Source organism: Lissotriton helveticus, chromosome 1_2 (genome assembly GCF_964261635.1).
Source record: "Lissotriton helveticus chromosome 1_2, aLisHel1.1, whole genome shotgun sequence".
Taxonomy (NCBI): Eukaryota; Metazoa; Chordata; class Amphibia; order Caudata; family Salamandridae; genus Lissotriton; species Lissotriton helveticus.
Genome location: NC_136058.1, coordinates 93240946 through 93256001, shown reverse-complemented (window position 1 = coordinate 93256001; position 15056 = coordinate 93240946). Strand labels below are relative to the sequence as shown.

General features: G+C 46.4%; 1 protein-coding gene across 4 annotated transcripts in view; it reads right to left on the bottom strand.

Annotated features, from left to right (window-relative positions):
- JAK1 (Janus kinase 1) overlaps window positions 1-15056 on the bottom strand; it is a 490769-nt gene that overhangs the window by 161529 nt on the left and 314184 nt on the right. For all 4 annotated transcript variants that reach the window (XM_078669080.1, XM_078669071.1, XM_078669099.1 and 1 more), the window contains one exon: window positions 570-719. In XM_078669080.1, coding sequence (XP_078525206.1) covers window positions 570-719 — 150 coding nt within the window. The remainder of the gene's footprint in view (window positions 1-569; window positions 720-15056) is intronic.

Here is a 15056-nt window from a genome sequence, read left to right as displayed (position 1 = left end):
GCCTGTCATGGCAGTGAGCTCAGCATGTTTTTTTATTTTTCAGAGAAAAGTTTTTTTTCTGTAATTAAAAATGGCTCTGATACCGGGTAGGTGGGTGGTCAGATGAGGGTTGGAGAGGAAAGTTTCAGAGCGTGGGCACCATTTGTTCTTTTTATTGCCCAGGTCCATAATTTTGGGGTATAACGGACCAGGGCAAAAAAGAAACTTTGGAAGAAAGAGAATCTATATGGAGGACTTTCCAACAGTCAGACAAAAACAGCACTCTAGTGGAGCATCAGCCAGTGAAGGGAATCTCAACAGTGTAGAAAGCAGAAGCTCTGTTGCCAGAAAACTAGCAGTTCCCTAACCTCTAAATGAGGAGACAGAAGCACAAGTGTATTAGATTTGGTTTATCTACTGGTTTATTGCAGATGGTCTACCTGAATCACACTATGTGTGCCCTAATTTCCCTTAGCAATGACCTTTTTTACATTTTTTTTTACATGTAAACATATTTGTGAGTGCATGTTTTAATATTCAAAATGATTTGCTTTCATGTTAAATGGAAAGAATTAAAGTGGGTTACTTACCAAAGAAATGTCTCTGTGACTTGGGTCCAAGACTTTCAGGATGACCTTGATCTCCTTTTCCGCAAAGGAGTCTTCGTTTTCATCATCATTCTTGTAGTTGAGTTTACCAACATATATTTGAGTCCTTGTTCCTCTTCCGAGATGGTCAAGCTGTAAGATGTATAAGAGTTACATTGTTCTACTGCTGTACTGAAGCAAAATATTTTAAATAAACATTGTTAATGGCAATGAACGAGAGGCAGGTAAACATGAATACAATTCTTGCAAGATTTAATATGAAAAACATTCCATCGACTTACTGGCCATAGGATTTATAGTATCAAAGGAATCCGTTCAAATATTTGTAGAATATGTATTCTCTTCGAGGAGCAGCAATGAGGTTTTCACAAATAAGGTCACTAATTAATTACATGGTTTTACAGTATTAGCAGTGTTCACTGATTAAAAGTGTAGCAAACATTTTAAAGGAGTGATATTTTTAAACTGCAAACAGCTACGCTATTTTGTAAATTCCGCTAAAAGAATTAAAGTCAGAATGTTCTCTATTATCTGATTAAGAGAAATAACAAGCCTGTGCATCTCAATGCAAAGAGTCCAATTCACTAAGAGGGTTGTTTAGAATCAGGTGTATGCAGGACATCCACCATCTTTTGGTGGATGTCCACCCTATTTAGAGTGCCTAGTATCTATACAATTTGAATAGGGAAGACGAAATATCTGCCAATTCTTTGCAGCTGTGCTGCTTCTGCCAAACGGAAAATAAACTAGCCTTCCTTCCCAAGTCTTTACTGTGTTTGTAGCCAGACAGTAAAACCCCTCACAATAGAAATTAGGGATGTGAATACATGTGTGGGCTGCGCATGTGAGACTACCTTTGTGCTCAGCCCTGTGAAGGCGCACAGATAGCCTAGTGCAGAGGGGACTCTTCAGGGTTAGATATTGAACTATGTTAGGCCTTATAATATTAGTAGGCACTCATAGGTAAAATCAGTAAGGTTTACAGGTTTGTCTGCAGTGACACTATTATTCACATTGGTGGAAATCTGCCTATAGTGCAGTTTCACTTCCCTTTGGCCTACAAAGTCCAGTAAGACATCAAATTGGGGTTTAAAGAGGGCACCCAGTTCAAATATGTACATCCCAAGCAGATATATGTACACCTTTAGGTAACCCAGAATTGTCAAATCTCTGTGGTTTCGCCCAGGATCAGAGAACCCAGGCCTTTTGTCACCCCGCTGGGCCAAGAAATTACATTGCTCTCTAGCAGAAGGAACACAGACCTCCCCACAGAAAGGAAGCAATTAACAGTGCTGTGCTCCGCTCCCGTGAAGGAAGGAATGGAGAAGAAAATCTGCATCCGTTAACAAGCTGTTACACTGTACGAGGGTTGAGACAGCCTAGGTCCACTGAACAAAGGGGGAGCAAAGATCTCAGCAGCAAACACAGGAGAGGGCTCCTCTTTGAAGTTTTGATGGGAAAAGGCCCGGCAGGAATTTCAGCGGGGGCAAAGCAAAGGCCCCCAGAGGAGATGTGACCAGCGACTCCTGAATGACGCCATCTTGAATTGTTCAAGCTTGCTGTGCAGGAGGGTTGGGTCACAGTTGGAGAGGTGATGTAGTACCCTAGAATTGGGCTGTGGTGCCTAACCTCTAGAACTTTCTCTCCCAGGTTAAAAACTCTTTCACAAGGGAGAGAGTGTGACCTACCTGAGAAGAGGAAAGTGGCCAGGGATCCCATCTCTGGGGCCCCAACGATAATGTTTTAAAGGGGAGCTCCACTGCACTCCCCAGCTGTGGTAGGCCAATCCCCCATTCCCCATGTCTAGTACGAGCAGGCCAGCCGCCAAGAAGATACACCCTGCCCACATGGAGGGAGCAGGAGAGCTTGGGAGCAACACCGTGCGGCTCTCATGCTGCCAGAGGAGAATGGCGGCTGGTGTAGCCTGGGATAGGCTCCCTTAGTTGCCTGCAACAAAGGCCATGCGGGGTTCCTGGGTGGGGCCAGGCAGACCCAACAAATGAAAAGAGAAGACGAAAGCAAAAAGGAAGCAGCACATTGAGAGGATGCACAACAGCTACAAAGGCTCACATTTGCACTGCCTAACTAAAATTCATGCACCCGGGAGGGCGCGCCCCATAATGCCCTGCAGGCTGACAAATTCCAAAGTATTCTGCTCATCATGATGACCCCAGGAAGGCAGGATCCCCACCAATGGGATTAGGAAGCAGGTCTACAACACGGAGGGGAATCCGCATGTTGGTGAAACTTGAGTGTAGATAGTGGAAGCACAATAGGCTAAATCAACACAAGACCCAGAGGTTCCTGATCCCATGGGCCTGAGTAATCAGACCACTAAATCCCTTAATTGTGGAGTTCCCTTTCCCAGAAGGGCCAAAAGCTAAAGAAGAACTCTGAAACAAGTCCTGAGAAAACAGGTCATTGGAACCAGCTGATTTTTTAATGGCCTCAAGCTTGAGAAAAAATTGGAAATGCTGTTGGGACTTGCCTTGCCAAGCTCTACAGTGCGATCAGGGACGGCAGTGTCACATCATCTTGGGTTGGGTGTTGAACAAATTCCGAACATTACCTGACCTGATAGCAGATAGGAATGGCAGATTTTGCATTGGCTGACATTTCTCAGCGCCCAAGTTTTTTTTTGTGCTGCTGGAAACGGGATGAGATAAGACCAGACCACATAGAGAAGCAGGTCTTTTCTGCCTGCTCTTAAACAAGGCCTCTTAAGCAGGACAGGGTCTGGTCCCCAAACACTCTGAGATTCAGTCCACTTGTCTTTTCATGGACTTTGAAAATCAGAGCTAGCTCAAACAGATTCCCTAGTACCAGCAGAAAATGTTTGCTTTGATAAGGTGCCCTCTCTAGGGCTGCTCCCCAAACAGTTCTCTGTCATGCTACTATGTAGTGTGTCGGGTAAAAGCAGGCTGAGAATGGAATGCAGCAAAGAGGTAGGAGTCCGATATTTTAAAGCCTTCAAGTAGTTTTTAAAGCCATTCATCTACATGTTACGATGAAAAGTGTTTTTTAGTAAACATTATCAAGCATTGAGAAAAGTGAATATTGAAGTCTGTCCAGCCTAAAAAAAACAAGCTCCCAGGTAACTTTTACTCTTTCCACTCATGACAACGATTTTAATCATTCAATTCTTCATGAAAAAATGTATTTGATTATATAGGATTCATTGTTTACCAAGCTTGTATAGTTCAAATTGTTAGTGCCTGGCTCTTCAACTGAACTGGAGGTGCACCGTACCCCCACCCCCCCTCCCCAATCCCCCGAACACGCCCCCCCCCCACACACACCCACACCCCCTTGAGATCCTCACCGGTGAGTAGTGCGCTTTATAAACCCCTGATTGATTGAGTGCCTCACAGACTGTGCTGGTGCGATCCACACTTAGTAGCACGATATAGCAAAAAGAAAAGTAACATTGCTCTTCCTTTGAACCAGAAAGGGCAGATATCATAAGAACAAAAGAGCATGTAGTAAAAAAGGCTACTAAAACCTTGAAAAAAAAGTAAAAAAGACAAGTAATCAGAAATTGCTAAAATCAGCAAGGTAATATACAATATCGGAATTTCTTGTGTTAAAAGAATCTATGTAAATTGTTATGAATACAAATAAACGGCTCACCAGTATTGCTCAACATTTTATAAAAATAATGAACATATTCTGAAATGAAAAGTTCCAATATTAATAATGTAAGGGCACGGAAGGAAACAAATCAATTTCAGATCACAAAATCTAATTAATAAAATGGGTTTGGTAAGTGCATGGAATTAGTTTGCTTCCTTCAGTTGCCCTTCTCTGCAGTACCATTTATCATGATGATGTATTCAAACTGGCTTTAATGCAAGTGTCACGTCTAATAAGCCACATTACTTTATCATGATTGATGCTAATACAATCGCAATGAATAAAAATGAATTAGTAATGAGAATCCACTCATTTTGAATTATCACTTAACGGTTCCCTCGCTTCAAAGTGTTAACATAAAATTGAGTGCAGAAGTTCATGTAGAGTAAAATAATAAATGTAAAAAAAAGTTGAATATTTGTTTGTGCAACGAACTTTAATGCAATATAATGCGAACACTCAGATTTTTCCAGCTGCTGACCGCCACTTCCCAATTTACTTTCCCATTCTAGTAAACAAGAGTAAAGTCATATATTTGAGTTTCTAGTTTAAAAATCACACGGGTCAGTTTTACTTTTCACAGGAGGTGATGGCAGAAGCAATGGAGCGGAACCAATAAAAAAAAATTCTCGCTGGAATTAATCACTGGAGAGTAAATTGCATGACACCCTGGGATGGGAATCATGTATTTCAGGTCACTATTAGACACCTGGACCAATGAACACGATTCATTATGTTTTAATATGTAGCACATATCATCTCCTGTAAGAGATACTTAAGATATAGGTCGTCATTACATATTGTATGTAATTCCTGATTCAACCATAAAAAGGAGATTTCACCCGATTCGGGTTTATGTTTTATTTTTACATGAATACACGCATATCATAAACTACCCGTTCCCATTTTGCCAGGTTGAACTTGAACCCTGGCAAAGCAGGAACGGGAAAACCTCTGGACTTACTCTTTTTAAATCTTTCAAGAGTTAAGTCAGCTTTTACCCAAACAGTCCAGGGCCGGTGGAAGGCATGTCAATAGGTGACTGTAGGGCATTGGAAAACCTGTGGCACGGATCCAGGCGTGGCGCTGGAGTACCACGCTGATACCAACTGCCCTATAATCAGTAGTTTGTACGCCGGATTTAGTTAAGAATGTTGCAGTAACCTGTCCGTCCAAAACCAAGCACTGCAAAATTTGTCAGACTTTATCTGGTACTGCCGACAGGCCATCCACAACTTTGTCCCTAGATGCATGAGAAGATCTTCCCAGTAGGCCTAACATATTGACTGACCTGTGGGCAAGGCTGCTCGAAGAGAACATTATTTATGCAAATGCCTCCAACTTTTTCAACTCGCTATCAGACGCAGTGGTTGGGAAGGCATTTGGATTTGTGCGGCTCGTAGAAGCCTCACACAGATGGTTCTCCACAGTAGAATGTTATAAAACAAAATTCAGGGTCTCCTGCAGCAGGTCTGTGCCACCTTGCCACTAGTCTCTTAAATGGAGGGCTAGATCCTGGTTCCCCAGGTGCCCTCCAACATCTGTAGGTGCTCCACTGAAGGGCAAGAACGGTTCTTGAGTAGACTGTAGGATTCAAGACATTCGCTGTGGTTTTAATCCCCTGACAAAGCAGAATACTATCAAGAGTCTCCTGGTCTCCTCGTGACTGTTGAAACAGATGCTGCTTCCTCAGAGGCAATTGCACAGACATGAGAGCCAAGGCCAGTGTCTGGAGAGGGATCAAGACCGCTGGAATCCTGAAGATTGTCATACATTATCACCTTGTTCAAAGGGCTGATATTCTTCATCAAAATGAACTCCTCTCTTGAATAGAAAGGGTATAGATGGAGGAACATGGGGTTTAGAATCCAATAAAACAATCAGATCTTCGACTGTTGCCACTGTGATCCATGTCGGTATCAGAGCCAGCAGCGTCGGTCATTGCAGATGCAGTGCCGAACGCAACGCCAAGGATGGAGGCAGAGTTGAAGTTGGACCCAGATTCAACAAAACCACAAATGGTGTTAGCATCAACCTCAGGATGAAGTCAAGAGACACACCTGACAATGAAGACAGATTCATCGACGATCGGCCAGCTGGAAGCCTGGTCACCTCAATGACCCCAAAGGCACTCCAGTTAGATCCGGCATTGGTATCAAAGATCTTGTCGATGGGCAACTTGAGCTAATCCAGTGTCTCTATCCAATCAGAATCAGCACTTAACCAACTCCGTTGAGGGGAAACTGCTCTATTGTTTAGAAGTGCCAAGTGCGTCATGTGACTGTGAATGATGCCTGTGGCAAGATGCAGATTAACCATGTTTGGACTTTTGGTGTTTTTTATGTCTGCCCTTTGACTTACCTAACTTCAATGAATACCGATCATGAGAGTAACCTCGGAAACAAGAGTGTGTCCTCTTTCTCAATGAAGACCGTGATCGATGCGCTTTGGACTCGAAGCGAGAATGGGTCTTTGACTTCCTCAATTCAGCAGCAATGAGCTTTGACCCTCGGTCATTGATCACCTTTGTGTCCATCTTTGAACACAACCACAAATCAAGAAGAGAATCCAGGCACCAAAGACAGACATCATGAGGATCTGTATTCGACATCTGGGGGCTACAGTTCTTACATGGTTTAAAACCTGTAGGTTTAGTTGACATTATCTGCACACCACTGACATTTTTTGGAGGGAAATGCGAAATCTATGGAATGACAGTTTAAGCTCAGGATGCGCGTTGGTTGCAGTGAAAAGAAAGCAACTGATGCCAGTGCGAGCACGTGCATGTATATGCGGGTTTCAAAGTCACTTCTGCATAAGACAGAGTGGCATGATGTAGAACAACGCTACATGTTGCCACTGGTCATGGAGTGCGTCAATTGCGATTCAAAAATATCCAGATCCAGTCAGATGCCTGGGGATATTCAAAGATGAGGAATCGAAATATGCGTAATATGTGGTGAGAAGTCTCTATCAGAATGCTCTACTGTGAGTATGGACAGACAAGGAAGCATGGGGGGTAGCTAGAATAAATATATTTCAACAATGTGATATAATGCACCATAATGTGAATCCTTCAAAATCTAGGTTTTGATTTAGAGTTTGCCGGGTGGATTACTCAGTCACAACTTTGACGGCTATCCTCCACGCCTTATTGCAAGTGCATTAGAATTTAATGGGCTTGTAATAAGTTGCAAAGGATTTCCTTAACATTGTGACGGAGTAATCCGGCCACCAAACTGTAAATCAGGCCCTTCCTTCGTCACTAAATTTCTGCTAAGCTTTACAAAGGCAGTCAACTCTAGTTAGAGCTCACTAACAAATAAGGGCCCATAATCTTTTGTATCTTACTTTCTCAATTTATTGTAATAACTACTAACATCAGGCGGTAACATTATTTTAATAAGAGTATTTATATAAATAAGAGCCCCTAGCAAAATTACAAAAGCTAAAACTGAACTAATATTCAAATTTATATTACATTTACCTTACTCCTCAGAGGGTCCAGGTCAAGCAACTACATTTTTCTCATCACAAGATGGATTTACCACATCTAATACAGCTGCCAAAGCACAACAAGCTATAGATGCTAAATAATCGATAAGCTGTCCTAGTAATTAAAAATACATTGGGTAACTCATCATCGTTTAATCCAAATTAAATTGTCACTTTTTATAAAGCCATGTTGACTTATATAATAGATGAGTTTGTCATGATAAAATCTTGTTAAAACATACCACCGACTCAAGAATTAGCCATTTTCTATGTAAACCCTATCCTTCACTGTCCAAATCTGAGGCTTGAAGGTTTTGTAAATAATGGTTTAAAATTGAGCCACAACAGCTAGGGCCACAGTTTTATTTTGTATCTTTTGTATCTTACTTCTCAATTTATTGTAATAACTACTAACATCAGGCAGTAACATTATTTTAATAAGAGCCCCTAGCAAAATTACAAAAGCTAAAACTGAACTAATATTCAACTTTATATTACATTTACATTACTCCTCAGAGGGTCCAGGTCAAGCAACTACATTTTTCTCACCACAAGATGGATTTACCACATCTAATACAGCTGCCAATGCACAACAAGCAATAGATGCTAAATAAGCGATAAGCTGTCCTAGTAATTAAAAATACATTGGGTAACTCATCATCGTTTAATCCAAATTAAATTGTCACTTTTTATAAAGCCATGTTGACTTATATAATAGATGAGTTTGTCATTATAAAATCTTGTTAAAATATACCACCGACTCAAGAACTAGCAATTTTCTACGTAAACCCTATCCTTCACTGTCCAAATCTGAGGCTTGAAGGTTTTGTAAATAATGGTTTAAAATTGAGCCACAATAGCTAGGGCCACAGTTTTATTTAAATTCGATAATTGTTAGTGTGTTAGTGCATGAGTTTCATTAAACGAATAATAAAAACCTCCAAAGGCTGCCAAACTCTGCAGACATAGCTGTGAAGAACAAGTTACTTACCTTCGGTAACGATATATCTGTAAGAAACATTAGTTAGTGATAGATTCCTTACCTTAGATTTACCCCCAGGCGTCAGACTGGATCCGGAAAGTTTTCGTCAGCAGTACCCCGGTACGCCAGTAGGCGTCGTCCTACGGCTCCCCGTACGTCATTGGCGTCGTAGTCGCCGAGATGACGTCACTGGAACTACTTAGATGTGCCCACGCGCGCCGACGTCACTTCTGTACACAACTTTCTGCGCCAGAAACGCAGAGCAAGCAAGATTCTGACCACTGGTGCATGAAAATATGGCCCTGAAAGGGGTGACCTTAACCCTAGAAATCAGTTCGCAGAACGGGGATGATGGGTGGGTCAGTAAGGAGTCTATCACTAACTAATGTTTCTTACAGATATATCGTTACCGAAGGTAAGTAACTTGTTCATCTGAAAGAAACACGTTAGTGATAGATTCCTTACCTTAGAACAGATACCCCAGCAATACCAACCCTGGTGGTGGGTCTGCGAACAAAGATCACACCAGAAAGAGAACAGAACGGCCAAAGAAGCGGTCTCTCCGGACTGGACTGTCAAGGCAATAATGCTTAGTAAAAGAGTGCAGCGAGGCCCATGTGGCTGCCTGACAGATGTCTTGCAGGGGGACACCACCTCCCAATGCAGTAGTGGCTGCCGTCGCCCTGGTAGAATGGGCGCGCAACCCCCACCGGAGGTTCCTTTTTAGCCAGAGAATAACAGGGTTTGATACACAAGATGACCCAGCGGGAGATAGTACTCTTGTTTACAGCCTGGCATTTCTTGGCGCCTGCGTAGCCAACAAAGAGATGGTCATCCACCCGGAATTGTTGTGTGAGATTCAGGTAAAATGAGAGTGCGTTTTGGGTCCAGACGGTGGAGCCTCTTTTTCTCTCTGGAAGGGTGCGGAGGCGGAAAGAAAGTGGGCAAGGTGATAGTTTGCACTATGTAGAAGGCAGTAACATCCTTTGGCAAGAAGGAAGGACGAGTGTGAAGCACAACCTTGTCCGGATGAACCAACAGAAAAGGAGGCCTACAGGAAAGAGCCTGGAGCTCACTCACTCGCCTAGCGGAGGTGATGGCAACCAGGAAAGCAGTCTTCAAAGTCAATAAACGAAGAGGACAGTTGTGAAGCGGCTCAAAAGAAGCGTACATCAAATAAGTAAGAACCAGATTCAAGTTCCACTTCGGCATTAAAACGGAATAGGAGGGAAAAGGTGGGTAATGCCTTTGAGAAATCAATTAACAACAGGGGACTTGAAAAGAGAGGGCTGGTCAGGGAGCCTGAGGAAGGCCGAAATTGCAGAAAGGTAGTCCTTAATAGTGCCCAGAGGAGAGACCTTCTGGATCAGAGAAAGAAGGAACAAAAGGACTTCTGAAAGAGGGGCAGAAGAGGATCGACAGCCTTTGCTGTGCACCGTGCCACAAATTTGTTCCACCTGCAGGCGTATACCGATTTAGTTGAGGGACGCCTGGCTCCCAGAATATCACAGACTTCAGGAGGCAAGTCAAATGGAATCCACTGTCACAGCTCAATGTCCATGCATGTAGGTGGAGGCTGGGCAGGTTCCGGTGGAGGACCGAACCCTGCTGTCGCGACAGAAGATCCTCCCGAAGAGGCAGTCGGATCGGGGATCTATGCTCATACTGAGTAGCTCGGGATACCAAACTCTTCGAGCCCAGCTCGGGCCACAAGATGACTTGGGCCCATTCGCGCCTGATCTTCTTCAGCACTCTGGGTAGAAGTGGTATAGACAGAAAGGCGTACAATAGACCGCAGCTCCACTAGTGACGAAAAGCGTCGTCCAGCGAGTGCCGCCTTGGAAATTCCAGCACGCAGAAGTGATGACATTGTGCATTCTTTTCAGTGGCGAATAGATCTAACCAAGGCTCTCCCCACTTTTGAAAGAGACCTTGCGCTACCTCCGAGTGAAGACGCCATTTGTGATCCATCATGCACCTGTGGCTGAGTTCATCCACCCTGGCGTTCAAAAACCTGCCAAGTGTTGAACTGTCAAGGAAATTCCTTGACTTTTCAGCAATGTCCAGAGACGCAGGGCCTCCTAACATAGGGTCCAGGACCCCACCCCGCCTTGCTTGTTGCAATACCAGATGGCAGTGGTGTTGACCGTGAACACCAGCACTACTCTCCCTTTGACAGAGGGAAGGAATGCTTTCAGCGCAAGTAGGATCGCCCGGAGCTCCAGAAGGTTGATATGGAGCCTGGACTCTGCCGGAGACCAGAGGCCTCTGATCTCCGCCTTTCCCATGTGGCCTTCCCGTCCCAGGAGGGACGCATCTGTCACCACTGTGTGCTCCGGTTAGGGAAGGGAGAGTGATCTGCTGCTGACCAATGTTGGTTCGTGAGCCACCACTGCAACTGTTGCGCAGTGCCCTCCGAGATCTGGACGTACTCTGACAGTTCCCCTTGATGCTGCGCCCACTGGAACTCAGGTCCCACTGCAGAGTCCGCATATGCCATTTGGCATGATTGGTCAGCAGGATGCAGGAGGCCATGAAGCCCTGCAGCCTCAAGGTCATCCTGACCAAAACCCAGGACAAGGGCCGAAAGATCGGAATCATAGCCCGAATGTCCCGGACTCGCTGTTCAGGAGGATAAACCCGCAACTGCGCCGTGTCCATAACCGCTCCGATGAAGAGGAGCTTCTGAGAGGGACTCAGGTGCGACTTCGGCACGTTGATGGTGAACCCCAGCAAATGCAGGAGGTCGGCCGTAGTCTGGAGGTGGGAGACGAGTGGCGGGGGCGAGCCCGCCTTCAACAACCAGTCGTCGAGATAGGGGAAGACTGAAACCCCTGATTTGCGCAGATGAGTTGCGACCACTGACAACACTTTCGTGAACACCCGAGGGGTGCTGGTAAGGCCAAAATGGAGCACGGTGAACTGAAAGTGCTCGTGGCCTACCGTGAACAGCAGGTAACGCTGGTGGGCCGGCAGGACGGGGATATGAAAATAAGCGCCCTGCAAGCCCAACGCTACCATCCAGTCTTGCGGGTCTAGGACAGACAAGAACTGAGCAAGTGTGAGCATCTTGAACTTCTCCTTGAGGAGGAAGCGATTGACGTTCCGAAGGTCTGAGATAGAACGCAAGCCCTTGTCCTTCTTTGGAACCAGGAAGTAGTGGGAGTAGCAACCACGACCTACTTCTGGCGTTGGAACGCGCTCGATGGTCCATTTGGCCAAGAGGGTCACAACTTCCTGCTGGAGAAGTGCCAAGTGATCCCCCCGACATGCGGTGAGACTGAGGTGGCATGGCTGTAGGGGCAGTCTCAAAGAGGAGGAAGTAGCCCCGTTGGACTATCTGCAGAATCCACCTGTCCGAAGTGATGGTGCGCCAGTGGGGGAGGTGATGGCGAAACCTGCCACCCACTGGTGTTTGGTGGGCCGAAACACCGGACTAGGAAGGTTTGGAGGCAGTAGTGGCAGGAGAGGTGGTGGACTGGCCTGCCCGCTGGCCCCGTGACCCACCTCTGCGGGTCCCACGTCCATGGCTGCGCTGAGACTGTTGCTGCGCAGGCCTGTGGCTCTGAAACAAACGTGTCTGGGCGCCCCTTCCTTGGTCACGAAAGGAGCGAAAAGCAGAAGCGGCAAGAGTGCCCGTGACTTGTTAAAACGCTCCAACGCACTATCTGCCTTGTCACCAAAAAGGCGAGTGCCATCAAAGGGCATGTCCATCAGAGTGTTCTAGACATCCTCTGAAAAGCTAGTCGTCCTCAGCCAGGTATGGCGGCATAGCGCCACTGTTGTGGAAATCACCCTGCCCAGCGAGTCGGCGGTGTCAATGCCACAACGAATCGTGAACTTGGCTGCGTCTCTCCCCTCAGCAATAGGATGGGAGAGCACCGTTCGGGCCTCCTCCGGACACTGAGGCAGCAGCTGCGCAACTGTGTCCTGCACAGAATGGGAATAATGGCCCAAGAGGCATGCGGTGTTCACTGACCGCAGCACTGAACTGGCGTAAGTAAAAATTGTCTTCCCAAACTGTTCCCGTTTCTTGGATTCCCAGTCCAGTGGTGCGGAAGGGAAAGCGCTTGGGGACGCAGGGGCCTGGACAACCAAGCTCTCGGAGGTAGGGTGTTGGGAGAAGAAAATGGGGTCACCCGGGGCAGGGCGATGGCATTGGGTCACGTTCTTATCCACAGGAGCCACTGTGTTGGTCCTGGACCAGGTGCCCAAAAGAAAGTCAGAAAGTGTGTCATTAAAGGGCAGCAGCAGCTCCATAGAGGAAGACGCCGGCCGAAGCACTTCTGACAGGAGGTTGGTCCTGACGGCCACCGTAGGGAGCTCAAGGAGGAGAGCCTCGACTGCCCTACGCAACACCACAGAATATGTACCACCCTCCTCTGTAGCCATGGTAGGAGGAGACAGTGTGCCAGGTTCTGGAGTAAAATCCAGGTCACCTGCATCCTCCAAATCCTCTTCCCAGTCCAGGTCTAACTCGCACTGGGCTGCGAGAGGGTCCTCAGATGCCTCCCTGTCCTCCACAACCTGCCGGGCAGGTGGCAAAGGAGGCGGATGGAGAAAGGGATAGAAATTCCCAGTCGGCGTTGATCGACACTGGTCGGCGCCTTCTCCACGTCGGGGTGGCAGCCGGGGACAGCGTCGGTCGGAGAGCCGGCCGTCGCCGGCACTGTCACCGTGGACAGAGGTCGTACTAGGCCAACCGACATTGGCTGGCATCCATGCATGGATCCATGGGGGTCTCTCGGCATTGAGACCGAAGTCGTCAACGACGTCGGGCCGGAGCAGACAACGCAGAAGAGCGAGGACCCCCAGGGCCTGAAGGCATGCCGACGGGGCCCAACGGCCCAAAGACTTGTGCCAAGGCTGACAGGCACTCCTGCAGCTGGGCCGGAGAAGCTGATGGACCTGGAAAGGGCGGGTAGGCCATCGGCAACTGTGTAGGCTCTGCCAAAGACGCGGGGGCGCCGCCACCCACACTTTCAGCCGTGTCGCACGACAGGCTAGGGGAAGGCGAAGAGTGACGGATCTTCTTCTACTTCTTGTGCCTCGCCTTACTTGACCTGACCCCGAGTGCGAAGCCTTCGTCGAACGATGGTGATGGCGGCTCCGTGACCGGTCCCTCGATCTCCCACGGGACCTTGAACTGCACAGAGCCAACTCCCGGGCCTCCAGCAACTTTTGGGACCGCTCCGGGCCCGGCATTTGGGGCACGACTCGGAGTCATGGTAGTGCTCCAGGCAGTAGAGACACTCACGAGCGGGTCCCTCACCGACATCGTGTGGGGACAAGCAGCGCAAGAATTAAAACCGGGCATCCCTACACACCAGGAGTCAAAGACTCAAAGTCCAGAGACAAAAGTCCCAAAATACTCAGTCAAAAATTGGCTGGGGGTACCGCTCTCTCCGGATCTGCGCTTGCTGGCACGGAAAAAGTAAGAATAGATGTCAGCGCACGTGAGTGCGTCTAAGTAGCTCCAGCGATGTCATCTCGGCGACTACGACGCCAACGACGTACTCGGAGCCGCGATGCATACAGACGTGCAGGGGTACTGCTGACGAAAACTTTCTGGATCCAGTCCGACGCCTGGGGGTAATTCTAAGGTAAGGAATCTATCACTTACGTGTTTCTTTCAGATAGGCACCCCTAAAAAGGAACAGATCACAAATGACCTTTGGAAGCTTCAGTGGCTGACTGTTCTTGCCAGGATGCAGATTAAATCACTAACAATTATTTACAAAGTAATAATGTATTGAGGAACTGAACCATTGATGAGATGACATCGCTGGAGGTACTTAGACGCACTCACGTGCGCTGACATCTATTCTTACTTTTTCTTACTAGACATCACAGAATACCAGCCCAAAGTTGTAATGTTTAGTCCTACTGAGATCAACAATGAACAAGTGTGCTCATATTTCTGTTCTGGGCACTATAATCTGAGGGATTCTGCATCTGTAAATTGACACCATCAGGAGTTGTATAGGTATTCACCGGTAGGGAAAGCAAAAAGAAGAAAATTGAGAGCCTTAACATGATACCCAGTCAGGCATTTACAACCGGTGTTAGTGCTCCAGACTGATGCTATACTGGGAACCAATTCTACCAACTGAAAAAAAAAGCATGACTAAAATATTAAAGTACAAGTGAAAAATCAAAAAATCTTTGGCTTATGAATGACTTCTCTAAATGCCGTCCTATACAGGAAGCTCCTCTAGTGACAAGTGACATTTTCTTCAGATTTTTGAAATTTAAAAAATATATATTTTTATTTGCATTTTCAACCAACAGTAGCACCATTGATAAGTCACAAATGGGTAACCCCTCACCCACAATACTCTATTATCCCCCCACAATTC